This window comes from Paroedura picta, chromosome 3 (assembly GCF_049243985.1).
Source record: "Paroedura picta isolate Pp20150507F chromosome 3, Ppicta_v3.0, whole genome shotgun sequence".
Lineage (NCBI taxonomy): Eukaryota > Metazoa > Chordata > Lepidosauria > Squamata > Gekkonidae > Paroedura > Paroedura picta.
The window spans coordinates 125,518,425-125,539,550 of record NC_135371.1 but is presented as its reverse complement, the minus strand read 5'-3'; the positions used below and the strand labels follow the sequence as shown (position 1 = coordinate 125,539,550).

Sequence of the window (21,126 nt, the reverse complement as noted above, 5' to 3'; positions counted from 1 at the left end):
CCAGACTACAGAGCTCAGTTCCCATGGAGAAAATGGATGCTTTGACAGATGGACTCTATGGAATTATATCCCACTGAGGATCCTGTTCTCCCCAGGCCCTATCTACAAACCTGGATCAGGCAGCCATACCCACCTCCCCATCCCTTAACAGTGGCAGGGTGGACCTGGCAACCCTTAGTGAAGTCTTACTATTTCTTATGGATTTCGGTATATTTCGGTCAGTGGTAGTACCTTATTCTCAGTGGCATGCTTTTCCTTTTCAACCTTGGCCAGTGTGAGCTCAAGGTCATCAATGTCTTTCTTCAGCTCTGAGCATTCATCTTCCAGTTTCCTCTTCTTGGCTGTCAACTCAGCATTCATCTCCTCTTCGTCTTCTGCTCGTTCAGTCAGCTCCTTAATTTTGGCTTCCAGCTGAATTTTGGTTTTGATCAGCTGGTCACATCTCTCCTCAGCATCTGCCAGGCCATCAGCTTCCTAAAACAAAGAAGCCTTTTAAAATATTGTTTTTTAAAAACTTTAGCTATCTACCTATTTTTGATCTAAAAAACTTTAGCCACCTACCTATTTTTGATTAACATAGCATTATAGTGATTCTCCCCTACATTTTTTGAATGCCCATAAATTTAGTATCTAAACCTAATGCCTTTTATAATATTTTTTATTTTTACTATATCAAATCTCAATAAAGATGTTAGGTTGTCTAAGGGTAAAAATATCCATTGTTTGGTTTACTGATATTTCCAAGAATCACAAACAGCCTTTGATAATTTTCCAAACTTAACATTTTACTTGCAGATCACAGGTATTGCCCTTACTCTATGAACTTTTTATTTTTCATTTCAACAGGATCAAAATATAAGCTTGTTACTGGCACTGCCTTCCTCTCAACACACACTCTCTCTCATGTACTATGCCCAAATGCAATTAGTTTTCTGTTTTAAAATTTTTCTAAATGGGGTTTCACATTTATAGTAACAAAAGAAAAACCCAGCTAAATTTAATGCTAAGTTCAGAAGGTTAGAGTACAATTTTTGAATCATTTAATTATTTATACCCACAGCTTGGACTTGGAGCTGCAAATCATTTTTCTCTTGCATCAGGGATACCATTTTTTCTTCCAGTTCCTTCCGTTTGGCTTCTGATTTAGAAAGCTCGTCTTTAGTTTTCTCAAACTCTTCCTTCATGGTGGCCATCTCCTTCTCTGACTCAGCACTCTTCAGCAGAGGCTTGATTTTGAAGAAGAGCTTCATCCAAGGCCAAGTCTTGACATTCATGAATGAACGGATATTGTACTGAATAGAAAAGATGGCCTCTCTGTTGATAAAGGTAAAATACATATTAAATGGCATGTAGTAAACATACCGAGTACTCCAATAGTGTTTTTGTATGTAATCATGGAGCTCATACCTCCTCTCCAACATTTTCTGGTACTCTACACGTGATAAGAAACCACGGCACATAGCTTGTGTCCGTGTAATCAGCTGTGCCAACTTGTCATCTCTCATCTCCTCTAGAAGACCCAATAAGCCAGCTTTGAAGAATACCTGAAGCAAAGAAATGTTATAAAATCTCTAAATAAGCTTTAATAAGCCATGTTCACATCAAAGATAGTCCATAACTTGGTATGTCCAAATTTGTACTGGATGTGATTGATGCTGATAGCATGTTGCTCACTGTCCCAACAAACCCGATTATAGAATTTTTGGTTATAGAAAAAGTTTACCTTGGTGTGGCCAAATTTATACTGAGTGTGGTCTATATCAATGGATCCAAGAAGCTTCTCAGAAGCCTTCTTGCTATCAATAAACTGGCCTTCTGGGATGGCACTTGCATTTAGAACCTTGTACCTGTTGGAAGAAGCACAAAGTGTGGATGTCATGCTGTTAAATTTAGCTGCTATATAAACAGTGGTTCTTGTTTGTCCTGGACTCCATATCAAGGAATACCAACAGCTGTTATAAAATACTGTCATAACGTAGGATGTTTGGAGCAGAGTGGAGAGGAGATGGCTCAACAGTGATATTTAAACAAATCTAATCTTGCAGTTCAAACAAATTAAACTGAAAAAGTTCAAGAGCTTTAAAACTGTTACATGAAGAAAGCATGTGCAATGAAGCTCCATAAGAGGTCTCATCTAACCTCTGTTTGAAATCGCCGTAAATTATTCTGCTGGGAAACCCCTTTCTGCAAATACGGATGCCTTCTAACACACCATTACATCTCAGCTGGTGCAGCACAAGCTCGTGTTCCATTGAACCTTGAAAAACATATCAAAGCAGAAATCAGTACCAAACCACAGAGACACAAGTATTGTCACAGCTTTATCTCTCTACACCACACTACCTACCAGGTGTTTTTGTTTCATTGGGAATAATACAGCGTACAAAGTGGGGATGGGTGCTTCTCAGATTGGTCATCAGCTTGTTTAAGTTCTCCTGTAGGACAGAAGCAAATACTTTGGGCAATAATCCAAACAAGCATAGTTTGCTAGAAAACCCTAATACATACAGCTAAAGCTACTTTTAAAAATATTATGGCTGCAGTATTTTACATTGTCAGAGAAGCAATCTACTAATCAAATTTAAGAACAACTTTTCTCCATTGTTGTATGAACTGCTTTCCTGAAATCATGCAAAAATTTCTTTTTAAATACTGCTAAACCCATATATTCCTTATTTGGATTTAATTCTATATTAATACATTACTGCAGCACATAGACAACTGCTTTAGGCAAAGTAGTTTTTGAAGTATATCAATAAATATGTATGTTGTTTTTTTTCCTTAGAGATGAATGTGATTGTGTGTTTTTATTTTAGAGATTTTTAAAATGGATATGCAGCATATTTTCTTCATATCTGAATGGAATGAAGTGGACATAGCAGTTTAATTCTGCAACAAAAACTAAAGAAAGGCATTCCATAAACTTTGTCAGGTTCTATATCTGTCTCAGAACATTCAAAGTGGCTTTTATATAAATGCACAAAAATGACATTTCATGAGTCACTTCTCTAACTCCTATTGGGGGTGGGGGAAGATTTATGGGATTATACTGTACCCTGAAAAGAGCAGAGACCGTCTGGAAGGAAGAACCCTTCTTCTTGGCACCTTTCTTGCTGCCGCCACCTCCACCACCCTCTGAAATGCACATAGATCCATGAATTATTAATATTTCCATTTAACATAAAGATCTCTTTACATATGGACATTGACCATGGAGTAATTACCGGCATCAGCAGGGCGATCAGCAAACAGAAGAGCCAGGGTCTTCATGGAGGATTTCTGGTATAGCCCTACAACAGTTTCATTCAGGGGGTCCTTGTTCTTTTCTAGCCAGCCAGTGATGTTATAGTCCACAGTGCCAGCATAGTGCACCAGGGCAAAGTGGGCCTCAGCTTTGCCTTTGACAGGCTTCGGCTTCTGGAAATTGGCAGATTTTCCAAGGTGCTGGTCGTAGAGCTTGTTTTTGAAAGATACATCAGTTGCCTTGGGGAACATGCACTCCTCTTCCAGGATGGAGAAAATGCCCATTGGCTAGAAGAAAGATCAAAAAGGTGACAGCTAGAGAGATGTGAAAGACAGATATTTAAGAATCACTGTATGTGAAATGTGATCCTCGCTGGCTAAAAAGTGTTTTTTGTCAGACAAGAACCAACCCAGTGTATGCAATCAGCATTAGAAAATTCTGAAATGCATCTATTTACACTCAAGGCCAAACTAGGTGTGACTCCTTGAAATTCATATGCAATAACTTAGATTAGACAGAGTCAAATCCTGATTGGGGTCACTGCATGAAGAACAGGACTACATCAGTTTCCATTCCAAATACATTCTTAGAGCTGCAGGGCAAACTATGCATGTCATACTTTATTCAGCCCACCCTGATAGCTCAGGTGCGGTGACTAAGACTGAAAATGGTTCATGCATACATTTCCTGAACATTATGTCTGATCTAATGCTCAATTAGCCTCACAAAGCAGAATGAAAACATGAGACACATTTTATGGATTAAACTAGGCTTTATTTTTATGACTGGATTGTATATTCTAGTTAATATATCCCACACATTTTAGAAGGGGTTATTTAATGGACTGCCATCTGTAAGCTGCAGGCATATGGGCATCCTGGTTTACTTGGTCCCAAAGCCGTTAACTAGTCCCATATTACTCTTCACAAGGGTGGGGAGGTACCAAGGCAAAAAGCCTATGTATAAGTGGTATAATGGTCTTCAGTTGTTCCTGGTCAGTTTATATAAGGCATCCTGTTGCCACTCTGCCTGCCTGCAACACTGTACTCTTCATTCTGTATTGGGAGTAGGGCCAAAACCAGCCTCTGCATCTAGCCATGGCAGAAAACATACTTCTTACATAAAAAAATATAAGTATATGTGGGTTGCACTATACCACATTATACATCTCTCACAGAACAGAAAGTGTATAGGATATGCTCTATACCACCCTGTGCCTCACATACACCAATATTTTAATAATGAAACTCCTAACCCTCAGCCTCAAATCATGCTTTTTTCAAAAACCCAATAAAAGTTTTAACAGTTCAGGCAAAGGGTTTTTATGATTTTATGAGGGTATTAATGATCTGCTGTTTTTTAAGACTGTTTTAGTATTCTGTGCCATATAATGGGAGATTATGAATTCCTTATTATTAGCACTAACTATAATAGCCATAAAATAATGTTATGGTGCCTATGATGCTTGCATGAGTACAATTCTGCACACCACAATCACCACTGATTGAGCCTTCGGGGAGGGCGGTATATAAATGTGAATAAAATAAATAAATTATTAAAGGTTGAAGGGGAATAATATTTTCTCAACAAGTTTCAGGAAATTGAGATTGTTTGTAGTAACAGATACCAGGATCCTATTTATCAGTTGATCTGCACAAACAAAGGCTGAACACAAAATCCTTAAATGATAAAATGAGGAAGACAAAAATTCAATGTGAAATATCAGGAATACCTTGCATACATTGCTCTGTGCATGAATGTTATCTACTGTCACACCATCCATCCAACTTTCCTTCATCAGCAGCTTTTTACTGTGCAGAATGTTGTGCTTATGGGAGAGCTGCTTGCATAAACTATATATATGGGCTCATGGGAATCCTAACAACTGCAAATTTCCAAAGAATAGCATGCATTTGTATTGCTGAAGATACCTTCTCAATGAGTTCTATACAGGCAGCCAAGTCCATTCCAAAGTCAATGAACTCCCATTCAATTCCCTCTTTCTTGTACTCCTCTTGCTCCAGCACAAACATATGATGGTTGAAAAACTGTTGCAGTTTCTCATTGGTAAAGTTGATGCAGAGCTGCTCCAGGCTGTTGTACTACAGAAAAAAAGAGAGGCATGTTTATGACTCACCAAGGTAATTTATTGTCCTCAAAGTCTCAACAATCCTCTTCTCTTGTAGAACATTTACAGATACATGTGCACAGCATGCATGTATCAATTCAATGTTTATGAAAACTTTTTTCTCAGTCTTATGAGATCTTTGCATGTTTGTGATTAGATCTAGACTTATGTTTCTGCTCCCTCATCCAAACCAAGACGTTTTTATCATGCTCATGTAAATGTAAGATTAATCCCAACTTTCTGCACATTTTGAATCTTATGTAGATGCCATAGCCTTTTAAAAAATATATGAAGTGGTTTGTTGTAGGTGTAGGCTTAGGGCTGGAAATTCACAGTTGCTAATAATGTGATTAAAAAGTAATACTAGAAGGGAAATTTTAAAACTAAATCGATTACATGATCACACTATCATCACATTATATCTCATTATCCCATCTTTCTGCCTATTTCCTTACATCAAAGATCTCAAAGCCAGCAATGTCCAGCACACCAATGAAGTATTGTCTGGGTTGCTTGGTATCCAGTTGCTGATTAATACGAATAACCATCCATAAGAACATCTTCTCATAGACAGCCTTTCCCAGGGCACCCACATTATTGTACACCTAGAAAGGTAAAATAAAGACAGGAGTCACCCTATATAGCAGAGGAAAGTGTTTGGTTTTATGTCCTTTTCTTCCAGCAGTAACTTACTGACAGTTAAATCAAACCATGGGCTTTGTCTATAGGGACATCACCTGCTGGACAGTTTGGCCTTTGGTGACATATTCATTGCCGACTTTGACTCGAGGATAGCACAGAGCTTTAAGCAGATCTGCTGAGTTGAGGTTCATGAGGTAGGCAGCCTTGTCAGCAACTGAATAATGACATGAGAGGAATGATATATCAGTATCAACACAGGAACATTAATTAGTCAGTGGTCGTCACCCAGCATTCATATAATGTGAAATCGTGGACACAATAGTTTCCTCCACAAATTTCAAACTTTAAGATGTAGTGTGGTGTTATGACTGGGTTTGGACTTCTGCCCAAGAAATCAGACTGCTCATTCATAACACTTAGTGAGTGATTCAAAGTTAGTCATTATGCCTCAAGGTGATCTAATTTACAAAATTCTGTGAAGATAAAAGGAAAGGGGAGCACTTAGGCAACACTGAGCTCTGTAGTACAGAAGGGTGGGGTCAATGGGAAATATAGAAAATAGTAGTTTTTAACTGCTCTCTTTAAAAATTGCATCTCATATTCTTTGATATCCCATCCAGTAACTGTGCCTAATAATGGATGGTTACAGACACATTTCTATTATTTTCTTGCACAGCATTCTAGTGTGAGGTCTAAAACACCCTTTCCATGAGTAGACACTATTTTCCAGATGTGTAAGAGCACCTTTGCATCCACCCCCCTCTGGAAAGCAAATCTTTCTCCTGGTGCCAAACAGCAGTGGCTATTTTGCAAATAGAGCACATATTCAGATTTAGATGTATCAGATTGTGCCCAAGGGGGAAGATTGTACAACTATTCCAGTAATATCACTATTCTAAAATTGGTGGTGAATGGGCCGTCAAGTGACATCTGATTGATGGTGACTCTGCAGGGTTTTCAATGCAAGAAATGTTCAGCGGTGGTTTGCCATTGCCTACCTCCATGTCATGATGCTGGTACTCTCAGGGGTCTCTCAATCAAACACTAGCCAGGGCTGACTCAGTGTAGGGTACAATGAAAACAGAGTCCAGTAGCACCTTTAAGACCAAATCTTTGTTGGTCTTAAAGGTGTTACTGGACTCTGATTTCATTGTGCTACTTCAGACCAACACGGCTACCCATTTGAATCTATCATTGTAGGGTAGTGGTTAAAAGCAACCATGTCTAATCTGGAGATCTAGGTTTGATTCTCTGCTCCTCCACATGACCTTACCTCTCTCAGTCCCACCTACCTCACAGGGTGTCTGTTGTGGGGAGAAGCAGGGAAAGATGTTTATAAGCCACTTGGGGACTCATTTGGGTAGTGAAAAGCAGGCTATAAAAAAAACAGCTCTTTTCTTTTTTTCTGCTTAGCTTCTGAGATCTAACAAGATTGCTAACCTGGACCATTCTGGTCATGGTATTGTGATATTAGGAGACCCCGATTTCTGTGGTTTCCCATCCAGTTAGGCCTAATATAGCATTCCACGGAATGAGTGATCATTTTGGGGGGATATTGGAAAACACACCATCAGTTTTTCTAAATACCTTCAGTGCCATCTGGCTCAGCTTGCTCCTCCCGCTGCTTCTGCTTGAACTTCATGTTCCCATAGTGCATTACAGCTCCAGTAAGCTTGTAAATGGCTATCTTTTCTTCAGCATTGAAACCCAGGATGTCAATGGCTTCCTGTCAAGTGAGCCAATAATGAGAATCCTGCCTAAAACAGTTAATACTTGATGTACACCATTGTGACAGCTACTTACATCTGTTGCCATCAACTCCTCCTGATCATTGATGCTGGCTACAGTGATCTCACCCTGACTGACAAAATGGAAGTCATAAGGGTTGGTAGTAATCAGAAGCATCTCTGAATAAAGAGAACAGTAGGTAAGAATTTATTTTCATCAGTCATGGAATCAAGCATTAGAGCTAAATGTTTATTAGCTGCTGTCACCAGAAATTATGCCTCTTACCAATCAGTTCTGGCTTTTTATTGGACATGATTTGATAAAAGATGTGGTAGCTTCTTTCAGCTTTTAGCTGGAAAGTAACTCTGGACTTCTCTAGCAGATCTGGTAAGGCAGTGAAACACAATTAGCCATAACAGAAAAGAAGCAGGGAAAGTAGAGACAGAAGGATTTCTGACAAATTCCCTTACATGTCTCGATATCAGCAGAAGCCAGTTTGCCTGTAGCACCAAAGTGGATTCTGATGAATTTGCCCTAAGGGGGAAAAACAGCACTTAATTACAAAAAATTAATGACAGATTTTACATTACTTTTCTAAATTGCAGAGTGCTTTTCCAGAATTTGATATGGGATAGTTCAAGTTAAAAAAACATTATACAAAATCAGCTTTAGAGAATCGGCAGTAATGGGGGGGAGAACACATGTAGTGCAACAAGCACAAAACAATAAGTGCAGATTGGGGGAGCAGAGAAGATGATAATGCCCTCCTCTGACAGACAGGTAAATTTATTGGAACTCAGCTGCTTGTGCAGCTCGCATGCCCAAAGGCAAAATTCAGCAACTTTATTTGTTATCTCCTGAAGAGTCTGCAAGAAAGAGACAAAGTTGTTGAGATCTTTCTGGTAACATTGACAAAACTGGAGCAATTGAGGCCCTGTCTCAGTTCCACAGGTCGTGCAAGACAGAGCTCTTCTGCCAGGTGTATGGTTGAGGCCAGGTGGGGCCAGGAATATCTTGGGGCTCCCCTCACAAAACTGCAGCAGCTCCATGATAAATCAAACTATCTGAGCTATAGAAGTATTTGTGTGTAAATAAGTATATCGAGTCTTCAGTCTATTGAGGTCTTCTCAAGTTTAGCCCAAAGCCTATTCCTGGGTATGTTGTCTAATGCTGCTTAATGCTGCTAAGGCAGCACAGAGTGCTCCATTAGGCTTAGAACTTTACTTCTCTGCAAGATGGTGCAAGATCAGACACTAGTCTGTGGTAGAATGACCAGCTCTGAAACCTGTGTGCTCATCTATCAGTATATTTTCTCCATTTAATCAGTCAAGGATTTTCCATCATAAGTATCTTGAATATAACTTACTAATGATGCTAAGGAAACCAATTGATTGGTAGTGAGCAGGATTCAATTTTCCCCTTTTCTTGTATGGTGGAACAATAATTGCAAGGCGCCAGTCTGAGCGGATATTGGCCAACAGATTAATGTGAGCACAGAATGCCGTGGACATAGATAAAATTGAAAGGGTACAGAGGAGAGCGATGAAGATGATCTGGGGCCAAGGGACCAAGCCCTATGAAGATAGGTTGAGGGACTTGGGAATGTTCAGCCTGGAGAAAAGGAGGTTGAGAGGGGACATGATAGCCCTCTTTAAGTATTTGAAAGGTTGTCACTTGGAGGAGGGCAGGATGCTGTTTCTGCTGGCTGCAGAGGAGAGGACATGCAATAATGGGTTTAAACTTCAAGTACAACGATATAGGCTAGATATCAGGAAAAAGTTTTTCACAGTCAGAGTAGTTCAGCAGTGGAATAGGCTGCCTAAGGAGGTGGTGAGCTCCCCCTCACTGGAAGTCTTCAAGCAAAGGTTGGATACACACTTTTCTTGGATGCTTTAAGATGCTTAGGGCTAATCCTGCGTTGAGCAGGGGGTTGGACTAGATGGCCTGTATGGGCCCTTCCAACTCTATGATTCTATGATTCTATGACATTGGGGCCTACCAAACAATAGTGGATTTTATCATATCTGGAGATATCATGTTATTTCCAGGAGCCTTGCCAGATCTCAACTGATTTATTAATTTTATAACTTCATTAAACAATACTGGTGGCCATGTTGGGAGGTTTTGCAGTTGGATCTCAAGAGAAGTATATGGAAATGAGATTCTCAAAGCCAAGGAGAGATATTGCAGCTTATCCTTGGGGACTCTATGGAACTCTGCCCTAATTAAGTGCCAAAAAGTTGTTGGGTTATTTGATTTAGAAGCTTAGATCATTCAGGTCCAGGAGCCTCTGCGTGCTTTTCATTTTTTGTAGTGCTGCTTTAGGGTTTTCAGCTCTAGAGAAATTTTGGATGCATTAAGGAAACTTTCATTTGTGTAACTGAGTTGGAGGTATATAGTGATTTGTCTGCAGGTCCAGGTCTGGAATTGAAATCTCCTGTGACCACAAGAGGTATATTTGAAAAAGAGCAGCAAGTTTAGATATAACTCAAATTTGGTTCTCATTTTGTGTACCCATTGTTTGTTGCCATAAGAAAGTAGGTGAACTTTTATAATCAGAAGGATTTATTTCTTGTACTGGACCATGCAAGCCTGAGCCCAGTGTTCACATGATATTAGTGATTCGGCATGGTGAGACCAATTCTGCATGGAGGCGCAAATTTCCTGCTGCCTCCTGCTTGCAAATGTGTGGCTTTCCCTCTGCCTCATCACAGGTTTTTGCCTCCCTATGAGGTTGTAAGGAAAAACTAGTTGAACTTCTCCCCCTGCTCCTCAGCTTGTCAATCACAGCAAGCCTTCAATCACAGCAAAGCGGTTCTCTTGGGGACCTGATCGGGAGAGGGCTTCATCATGCGCCCCCCCCCCTTTCCCTGTTCATTCCCCACTGCCAGAAAACACAAATAGGACTGTGTTTTGCCTGCCTGATCCCAAAAAGACCACGGACACTTTACAGAAGATTTTTTTTTGACAAAGTAGGTTTATGGTCCAGCAGCAGTGGACCATGCCATTAAAAAAATATTCTAGGGGCAGGAAATGGAGAGGGGAGGGTGGGTATGAGGGCAGGCAAAATGCTGCTGAGACTGTCGCACATTTCTCCCTCCATACAGGCTTGCCCCTGGTTGCTCCCTGATGTGAAGTGAGATAACAAGTGGCAAATCTAGTTTTGGCGATTTCCCTCATCTCGAGGCAAATCTGGCCAAAACTTGATCCAGCATTTGGACAGCCCCAAGATGCAGACAATATCATGTGGAGTGGGTTCTAAAACCCACCAGCAACAGGAGGCTGTCAAGGGGCAGATTCCTTGTGTGGAATCAGTCTGACTGTTACATGCACTCTTGTAGCTATAAAAAGAGCCAGGCCTCCTTTGGCTATTCCTTTCCTTTCCTCTGATGTGGCTAGAAGGTTATTATGCATCCATCTATGGATTACAGTCCTTGGACCAGGTTTCTTGGAGACATGTTGGCCAAAAAGGAGTTACTTGAGCAGAAAGTTTGCAAACTAATGCAAAAGCTGAAACTGACATTCAGTCAACCAAAAAAGACCTTTTAGGCCAAGTCCCCAAAACTCAATTGAATTAATAACATGAAATATTGCTGGCTAGGCCTCTAAGAGAGATGATACATGATAATAACACTGTACACTATTCACTAAATAAAAGTAAAGCATTCACAGGAATATTTGTTTCAATGGTATATACTCTGTGGAACACAGAGAGCCACATTTTCAGTTCCCATTAACCAAAAGACCCACATGACTGGAGTAGGCTTTGAGCACCATTCCAAACATGCACAAACAGTATAATATAATGCAACCTCTTTAGTTACCAGAATGCCTCTAGGATTCTAGGGTGGTCATTTTGTTTTATGGGCTGGCATATGTTGTCTCAGCATCAACCACAGAACCTCTAGATCTGCACAACCTTGAAATTTATTGGATCTTTTAGTAAAGGAGAAGAGCATCCAGTGCTTTTATAAATTGATATTTGCCTCTTTTTGCTATGTATAATGAATGATTCCCATTTCGTAGTACTGGATCATAGTACTGGTCCTTGGTCGGGATCAGCTGAGTTTAAAAATTCATCAGTATTTAAATGCCAGAAAGGATGACATAAAAATAAGTATATGGCTGCAAATGTATTTTTCAGTGGTAGGCTTTTAGCTTCTCTAATGCAGACAAGGCAAGATATAAATCTTTGAACAAATAAATTTAAAATATTTCATTCAGTGATTCCAAATACATTTCTGAAAGTCAGACTTACAAAGCGGGAGGAGTTGTCATTCCTCACAGTTTTGGCATTCCCAAAGGCTTCTAGCAAGGGGTTAGCGCTGATGATTTGATCTTCAAGGGTCCCCTGCAAAAATATAGTCACCAGATTATCTATTTTAAACCTGTAGCAGTGAACAAAAAGAAAAATAGTACCTTATCCCAGATCCATTACTCACCTTTAGCTTGCCTGTTTGTTGTGGCTCCTCCTTCTTCTTATCAGTAACTGCTGCAATTGTTGCAAAGTACTGAATAACACGTTTTGTGTTCACAGTCTTTCCTGCACCAGATTCTCCACTATCAAGACAAGCAGATGGAATACAGCACACTATAAACATTGAAATGCATGCCAAGCTTAATTTCAGCTAGACTCTAGATACTCTAGATACTTACGTGATCAGGATTGACTGATTCTCACGATCTAGAAAAAAATAACAGATTTGGTTTTAAATATATAATTGTATTGCTTGATTATCATAAATCATAATGACTTAATCTGAACTGTTACACTTTTTGTCTTTTGAAAACCTCATTTGGTATTGCAGTTAGAATATTTCAGAGGAAGAATGTTCTGCACACATACACACATTTAATTTAAATGCTGTCTTAATGTTTTTGGACACCTTGGGCACCGAATTTGCATGGAAAGCTGGCATAGGCATGTTTTAAATAAAATAAATTAATCAAGCATTCTGTCTATCTATCATCCATATATTTCTTTATATGATGAACACATATGTAATCCTTTGCTGCAACTGCTCATGTATTATACTTTCTGGAAAGGACATGGTCTCATTCTAGGAAACTGTTCGTTCACAATAGTTTTTGCATTAGGTTGACTTACTCACCAGTTAACATGGACTGATAGGCATTATCAGAGATGGAGAAGATGTGAGGAGGAGCCTCTTGACGCTTTTTGCCCCTGTAGGCGTTTACCACCTCTGGGTTGTACACTGGCAGCCACTTGTAGGGATTGACAGTGACACAGAATAGACCTGAATACGTCTGTGGAGGAAAACTAGATAGTAAATTGGCTTCCCTGTGCAATAATGTTCTAGATGGTGAAGATTCTGGGAAACTTCAAACTGCACTCACATAGATCATCCAGGCTGCATAACGCTCTTTGAGGTTATACAGGACAGCAGGTTCATGGAGATGGGTCATCATGGCCATATCCTCAATTTTATCAAATTTTGGTGGGTTCATAGGAAAAATCTGGTCATCCTTAACAGTCACAACCTGCAAAGAAACACGTGTTCATCCAGTTAGAATTATGAAGGGCAGAACAAAACAAGCCACTATGTTTTTCTATACAGGTTGATGTGTCCCTGCTCACCTCTGAACCAATTTCTTTCTTAACTGTGACTTTCCCTCCTTCCCTGCTTTGGACAAGACCTTTTGCAAAAGAGATCTTTGGATCCACCACAAAGACTGATGACTTGGCATCAAATGGCTTATTTTGAGCCTCAATTCTCTCCTTTTCTGACTTGCGGAGGAAGGGAGCAGCTGGCCCGAAGGCTGCCATCTCAGCGTCACCCATGGCTGTGGCTTAGGAAAGAACACTAGGATAGAGGAAAAATAACTCGCATGAAGATCACAATATTATAGCACCCTGTACATAAATATCTTACATTCATAAGTTTGGCATATGGTGCGAAGTATTGAAAAGTTATGGCACGTGTAAGGCATTTTGTTAAATTGTTTTAATTAAGATTGTATGGGTTTATTTCTTATTTAAAATATGTATATGACCCCCTTTCTCCTAAGTATTTGGTGCCCAAGTGTAGGTATGACGGACTTTAAAATCTTAGAAGTGCTGTAGAATAGTGATCCCCAACCTGTGGGCCGTGGACCACATGTGGTCCTTTGACTAATTGGAGGTGGGCCCCGAAGGACGCCTTCTCCCCCCCCGGCCCTTTACTTCATCCCCCCCGGCCCTTTACAACACACTTCGGGTGTCATTGTCTCCCATCACTCCCAGATGGGACTATCTCATTGCAGAGAAACAAGCTCAGGGTTCCCATTGATTTGTCATTGTCCTTATGTTCATTGTTGTGGGGTGTCTGTATCTTATTTTGAAGGGATGTTTAAACATTACCATAGTGATCAGAGAGCGTTAGGGCAGTGGTTGAGAGTAGAGGAGTAAACTACCCCCCCCCCCACCAGGCCTCAGTAAAAGGCGTTGAGTGGTCCCCGGTGAGTGGTCCCTGGCATTGAGTGATCCCCGGTGATAAAAAGATTGGGGACCACTGCTGTAGAAAACAGGCAAAGAACCATGAAGGTTTTATTCTTCACAGACCTAGATAGGCCTTCAGTAACAGGCAACATTAGCTGAGCAGAGAAAGACTTGAGAGCTGAGGAGAAATTCAGCCACAGAATGGTCAAATACTGTCAGATTTTGAATTCAGCCCTGAGTGAGAACAGTTTAACATGGAGAACTGAGGGAAAGTTGGCAAGGAAGAATGGATAATTAGACTACAAAAAAAGGCCTTCTAGTAAGAGAAGAAATTTTTGTACTGAGTTAGATCAGGGAGATAGCTTTGAAAAATGGAGAGATCCCTTGTTGGAAGTGATTAGAGACTGCCTTGTGAAATTAAAACTCAGTGAGTACTGGGGTGTTAAGAGATGATGTCTGGGTTGTTGGGTTCCTTTATTAGATAAGAGGGGACTGATGGTAGACCTTGCTGGAAAGAATGAAGCTACTATATAGGAAAATGCAGGGAGGAGTCCTTCCAAGGCTGTATCATAGATCATGAAAGGCTTTAATGGTGCGCTCCAGCACATTGAACTGGATCCAGAAGCTTATAGAAAGCCAGCAAAGAAACTCAGAGTAGAAATGACATTATCTCAACAGCTAGATAAGAAATGGGTATTTTACACCAGCGGAAGATTTTTTGATTGCCTTCAAGGGCAGCTTCATGCAGAGCACATTACAGTGATCTAGCCTCAAGGTTACTGAAGATCAGGTTATAGCAAGTAGTGAGCAAATCTGACTAGAGAGAACTAGAAAAATTAATGTATTAAACATTCATAATTTAAAAACAAAAACAGTGGTCCAGTTTAGGGCCGTCAAACAAAGATGTTTAAGTTGAGCAAGTTTAAAAATAATTAATTAGTACATTTAATTTAAATCTGCTTACACTTTCCAAACTTCAATAAAAAGAGGTTTTTTATTTGTTCTTGGATTTCTACAGAAAAGGGACAATTTATTGTTAGTGTATACATCACATAGGCCTATTATGCACGGCCGCCGTAACGGTGGTTGGCAGTCGCATGGAAAACGCGGAGGAGGAAGAAGCGAGGCAAACCACAAATGCACGGGATGGAATGCAATGGCAGCAAAACCCATAGAAGCTGCTGGCTGTGGTCAACGAAGCGGCGATGCGGAGAAAACAGGAAGGGAGGCGAGCGTGGTGCTGACCGAGGCTGGGCCGCCAAGCATGGTGCTGTGTTGGAAGCAGCCGCCAGGCAGGGCAGCCACGGCACGCGCAGGTGCAGGCCCTGTCAGCGGAACCAAAGGGTACGGAAGAGGAGAGAGCAAGCAAACCCAGAAGCCCTGTGCACCACGGACCTCCCCGATTATGCACGTGGCCACTCTGGCGCTGCTTCTGGTTGTGCCCTGGTCGCCCGGGAAGCTCCACTTTCTTCCGTGTTTCGCTAACGCAGCTTTTTCGGCGGCCTACGTCAATTCTGTGCCTGGCTGCTGCCGCCGGTGTATATTATTAGTGATTTTAGCAGCCGCCATTCCACCTTGAATGCGGACCTTCCCCTCCGTGCATAATAGGCCATAGTAATCACCATCATTATTGCTAGAAGAAAATGCCATCTGTGAACCATGGGAATTAGGAAATAGCTGTAGGGGCCCACGAGGACTTGGACAAGGGCTTTTCCCCTCTCCCACTATTTCTTCTTTCCCGTTCCTGTAAGTCCCCATTTCCTTTCCAGTTTTCCTGCTTCCTTTTCTTCCCATCCACCAGTTAACCTATCATTCTTGCCCCTGTCCTTAGTTTTCTCTCCTTCCCTTCCTCTGATGACTTCTCCCTGGGAAAACTCTTGCCCAGTTGTACAATACTGGAGGCTGAGCTGGGCCAACTTTCACAGAGGGGAACAGGCAAAGACTTAATGGGGGAAAATAGTTTCCCCCTGTATCTCTCTCTCTCCCGTCTATTTCTCCTTGGCGCCCCCCATATCATTACCTTCCCTGCTACCTTCTCTCCTTCCCACCAACCAATTACCTTCTCTCTTTATCAACTGTATTATTTGTTTACTTCATTTATATCCTGCTTTTCAATGCAATGGGGCCCCAAAACAGCTTACAATATTCCGTTTTCCTCCGTTTTATCCTAACAACTACCCCATGAGGTAAGTTAGGCTCAGAACGTCTGCAAGATCCTAGTCTGATACTCTAACCGCAAATAAGCAAAGGGGTACTCCAGTATGATATTCCTTCACATATCTAGCTGTGACTTCCGAAAGCTCATAGTTAAATAAATGCTGTTAGTCTTCAAGGTGCTGCTAGACTTTTGTTTAATTTAACAAAATAGCAACCAATACAGATACCATAACAGGCATTGCATGCGGAGGAACTGATCTAAGTGTGATTGTCACACAGAACGCAGGACAGGGACCCTGGACCCAACCTTCGCATTCTTTAATGCATGGATTAGAGTTGGCAGAATGACTAGTATCTAAAACAGACTGGAAGCATAGTTAATTAGCTGCCAATACAGAAATATAATCACTCAGGAACTGGGGAGGGGGGGTGATTCTAAGATATATTTTCCTCCAGATTTCTATCAAGCATTGATCTTTCAAATTGACGGCCTCTTAAAATGAGCATATTTCTTGAGCTTTCTCAATATCTGGTTCTGTTTCTAGCCTTTTTCTTACATCTTTAAAGTTTCTCCTTTCTTTTCTTTCCTGTTTGCTCGGGAGGGGGTAAGGGAAGATATTGACAGCATATGAGAGAGTCTCTTTGAGTTTAGATCCTGCCTCTTAAAGCTATCCGTGACAGGAATTGCACACAAAATCACATTCAAGCCTAGCAGCTGCCTTTCCCTCAGTTGCCATTGTACTTCACACAGAGTTCATCTAGCATAAAACAGCTCTAGTAGAGGCCTATGAGAAACATCAGTTCTGCGCATTCAAGTTTGTCAATACAGCTAATAGCATAGCTTCAGTGATGGAGGTACAGCAGCCAGAAAGTTGGACTAGGCAATCTGGGTTGAGAGCCAGCTTGGTGAAGTGGTTAAAAGTCTTTCCCAAAAGGTGTTTTCATGAACCTGACATGATGGATTGGGAAATCTGGCCCTTCTGAACTGGACTGCGCCTCTGTGCAGGTTATTTTTTTAAAATACAATAGAAAGTGAGGAAAAGAAACTGCAGTCCACCTCTCCCTACAGAAGCCGTGCTTTACTGTGTACCGTGCATTGGATTAAGTCAGATTCTGTCTATACTTATTCATGCAAGAATAGTGACTGTGTGTGTGTAACGTGCTGTAAAGTCATAGCTGACTTATGGTGGCAACCCCAAGAGAGGGACTTTCAAGGCAAGTGAGAAGCAAAGGTGGTTTGCTACTGCTTTCCTCTACAGAATCTTGCTTGGTACTCTCCCATCCATGTTTTGACCCTACTTATTTTCTGCACTACAGCTTGGTATAATGGTTAACAGTAGCAGCCTCTTATCTAAAGAATCAGGTTTGATTCCCCACCCCTCCTCCACATGCAGCCTGCTGGGTGGCCTTGGGTCAGTCACAGTTCTCTCAGCCCCACCTACCTCACCTGGGAGGAGAGAGAAGTTAGGTGATTGTAAGCTGCCTTGAGACGCTTTAGGGTAAAGAAAAGTGGCATATACAAAACCCAGCTCTTCTCCAACTCCCACTTGCCATAAAACTAACTGAGTGATCTTGGGCAAATATTTTTCTCTCGGGCAGCATTGTTATGAGGATAAAATGGAGGGAAAAGAACCACATACACTTCCGGAAGGAAGAGCAGGATAAAAATACTCAAAAAGTAATATATTCAAACATAATGAACAATATTTAAAAAAGAATGGCAAGGCATCCTTTCCTGATGGCAGTAAGGTTTCCTCTGACAGATTATGCCCTAGAAAGCAATTAAAAGCTAGAGCTCCAAGCATGTGCTTGAAGGGGAGGAGCATTTGTTAATAAGACTTCGCATAAAAGTCACCATGAATGCCATGCAGCACAATTGAAATACGATATCCATTTCGTGCAGAAAATCAATAGAAAAGAGTGCCCCCCTGCTCACACTAAAGGGTGGTATTTCTCTGAATACTTCTCCCTCCTTCACCAAGAAAGAGAAAATCAGTCTTACCTCCTGATGTACAAAATGGGTATTGTAGAGGATCAACACTGGCCAATACTGCAAAATAAAATAAAAAAATTAAAAGTGAATCACTCCTCACCAATTCGTTTTGAAATCCTTGCCCTGGTGACTATTGAGTGGAGATGGATGGGCACATTGGAAATCCTTGCTCATCCAGGCAATCCTTTTGCATTAATGGATGATGCAGAAGGAATGAAGCAGCATGTGCTGCATTCAGGGGATGCTGTCCCCACCATATCCCCCTTCATATCCCCCCAGCACTTACTTATTAAATATCTTAAGAAGGACAAGGCACATTTGTCCTAGACGCCCTTTTATACTATCGGATGAGCTCAAGTACCAGCCCCTGACCTCCTCCCCAGCCATTCTTCATGCAAGGCATTTTGGCTAACCTTTCTCCATAAAGCATTGTTTGGCAAACTTGACTAAAGACATAATTGTCATTTGACATGACTGGATATAATTAGAAATATTTGATGTCCTACCGACTATGTGAGAAAATGCCCTATAAATAATATCACAAGGGTCTTAAAGGAGAGAATCTGGGCTATTCAAGAAAGCCAAAGCATGGCATTAGGCCTCTTGAGTGCTATTGCTGGTGTTGTCATTGCTGAATGACCTCCTACACACTGCTTTCATATCTTATTGCTTTTTTTTCTTGCAAGGAAATGGGGTTGATAGTGCTCCCTGTTATGTATAGCTTATTAGGAAATGATTGCAAAAACAATTAAGCATCCTATAAAATGAGGAATTGTTATTGTCATTTCAATACAGGAGAGCTATACAGAAGCTTGGGCTTTCGCTTCACACAAACTATTGGAACCCAGATGGTTCCTTGACTACTGGGGGCACCATGACAGGGGGCTGCAGCAAAAGGGTGAGGTGGAAAACTTCATTTCATAAGTACTCTGGATACAATTCATCACAAACTACCTGGAACCTCATAGGTAATTCTTTGCTGCAAAGTTTATTTCTTTTGGGGAATTTCAGAAATGTGCAAACAGAGGTACCTAGAGAGGAAAGGAGCCGTGCGGCAGACAATTGCCTCCACGGAGCCAGGAGGCCACACCAGTCAAGCCATGGTATGGATGCTGTGAATTTCACACTGAACGTGTTTGATGATTGAGCTTTCCATGTTCAATAGGGGCAACCAGCCATGAGCCAATCATCAAGCCTGTTCTGTTCAATACTTGATTTTAATGCCTCTGGAACAGGTTTGCACCAGGAGGTTTTCAAAAGTATCCTTGCATGTAAACGCTGCTAAACCAAACAGCTACTTAGATTAATATTGAGTGGTAGAATTTTTTTAAACCACAGAATATTTTTATGCTGGAATGTATGATTTATGACTGAATTAACAATTGCCAGCTGAGTGGAGCAGCATCACAGCCAATATGAAGGCGTTAGAAAAGGCTTACCAGTTACTCTTTGTAGCAGGCAGCCCTCCACATCAAATTCCTTCTCCACACTCAGCAAATGGAGCAGCAGGAGAAAAAATGGGTGCTACAACTTCATTTCCTGGAAGTGATGCCTAAAATTGACACTATGGAGCCCACAACACTGTAGGAATGTCCCCAAATTTCTATGGTTTTTATCATGGAGATTGGGGGAATTCCTGAAGTGTCATGCACACCATGACATCACAACACCTGCAACACTGCCCATTGCTAAGCTCCACCTCTGAAATACTCCTGGGTTTTAGGAAAACATGCATACATGAAAAACTGCACTGTTCTGCAATGTGAAGCAGGAAATATATTGAAGCAACCAGCCAAACAGATACAAACAGATTGAAGATCAGCCCATTGAAAAATTGGCTTCCTGTTCGCAAGTGGCACACAGGACATGAGTTGAATTGTTTGAGCATCCGTAACCCATCTCAGTTTCATCAGATCACTACCAATATCAGAATGACCAACTGAATCAATTTTAATCATCAACAATGATATCTAAACATAAAGAGATAATATATTGACAGGGAAAGGCAATTTACATGAGAGGCCCAAACCCTGCATAGTTTTATAAATGAGAGAATCAAGCGATACTTTCAAATGATTTAAATGCACAGATGTGGAGAAAGCAAATATTAAAGGAAATGGGTAAGAGTCAAGTTTATGAAAATAAAGTAGAGCAACAATATCTACACGATTCAGTGATTTCATTTCATATAGGAACTTTAGAATGAGTGATTACTGGATTAAAATCAGTATGTATATGACAACGCATGAATACTTTTCAGAACAGGCATGGGAGAAAGCTGAAGGTGATAAATGAATACGTAATGTGATTAATTCCTTCCAGAGTGTGGCGTATAAAAGGATTCCAGGATACACAGATTGTATCTAAATTCAGATGTTATATACTGGATAAATCCCCACTGGATTATCTGCAAGACTGAGCACATAGTCTGGCTGCCCTTAATACTCTGGCACTACTCTGTCAACCAGCACAGCCAGTAACCAAAAGGACTGTGGCCTGTCTACCAATGATGCCATTTTATAGAATTTTCTGTAAGGCCTGAGAGTACTGTGACAATCCAAAATCTAAAAAACCTACAAGAGATATGTCTAACTTTTATTTATTTATTATTTGTTTATTATTAAACTTTTACACTGCCGTTCCCTTAGGCTCATGGCAAATTACAAGATAAAAATTACAATAAAACCCATAGTTAAAACCATTAAAACCAATCCACACTATCTTTTATTAAGACAATGACTTCTACATCAAGCTCCCAGACCAATAGAACAAGATCAAGGACTTCAAACTATGTA

At 40.7% G+C, this 21,126-nt stretch overlaps 1 protein-coding gene across 2 annotated transcripts in view; it reads right to left on the bottom strand.

Moving 5' to 3' along the window:
- LOC143832749 (myosin-4-like) overlaps nt 1-18,636 on the bottom strand; it is a 32,286-nt gene extending 13,650 nt beyond the window's left edge. The window contains exons 1-23 of one of the 2 annotated variants that reach the window (XM_077327599.1): nt 18,618-18,636; nt 18,341-18,388; nt 13,342-13,567; nt 13,101-13,244; nt 12,854-13,010; nt 12,399-12,426; nt 12,185-12,302; nt 12,001-12,093; nt 8,213-8,276; nt 8,028-8,126; nt 7,818-7,921; nt 7,602-7,740; nt 6,110-6,228; nt 5,828-5,977; nt 5,176-5,346; nt 3,225-3,531; nt 3,056-3,135; nt 2,348-2,435; nt 2,140-2,257; nt 1,724-1,847; nt 1,408-1,544; nt 1,059-1,314; nt 232-474 (exon numbers count right to left, since the gene is read on the bottom strand). In XM_077327599.1, the coding sequence (XP_077183714.1) occupies nt 232-474; nt 1,059-1,314; nt 1,408-1,544; nt 1,724-1,847; nt 2,140-2,257; nt 2,348-2,435; nt 3,056-3,135; nt 3,225-3,531; nt 5,176-5,346; nt 5,828-5,977; nt 6,110-6,228; nt 7,602-7,740; nt 7,818-7,921; nt 8,028-8,126; nt 8,213-8,276; nt 12,001-12,093; nt 12,185-12,302; nt 12,399-12,426; nt 12,854-13,010; nt 13,101-13,244; nt 13,342-13,545 (2,943 nt within the window). In that variant the 5' untranslated portion in view covers nt 13,546-13,567; nt 18,341-18,388; nt 18,618-18,636. Of the gene's footprint in view, nt 1-231; nt 475-1,058; nt 1,315-1,407; nt 1,545-1,723; nt 1,848-2,139; nt 2,258-2,347; nt 2,436-3,055; nt 3,136-3,224; nt 3,532-5,175; nt 5,347-5,827; nt 5,978-6,109; nt 6,229-7,601; nt 7,741-7,817; nt 7,922-8,027; nt 8,127-8,212; nt 8,277-12,000; nt 12,094-12,184; nt 12,303-12,398; nt 12,427-12,853; nt 13,011-13,100; nt 13,245-13,341; nt 13,568-18,340; nt 18,389-18,431; nt 18,596-18,617 lie in introns of those variants that run through there. The other variant, XM_077327600.1, reaches the window with a different exon arrangement.
- Nucleotides 18,637-21,126: the final 2,490 nt, after the last annotated feature.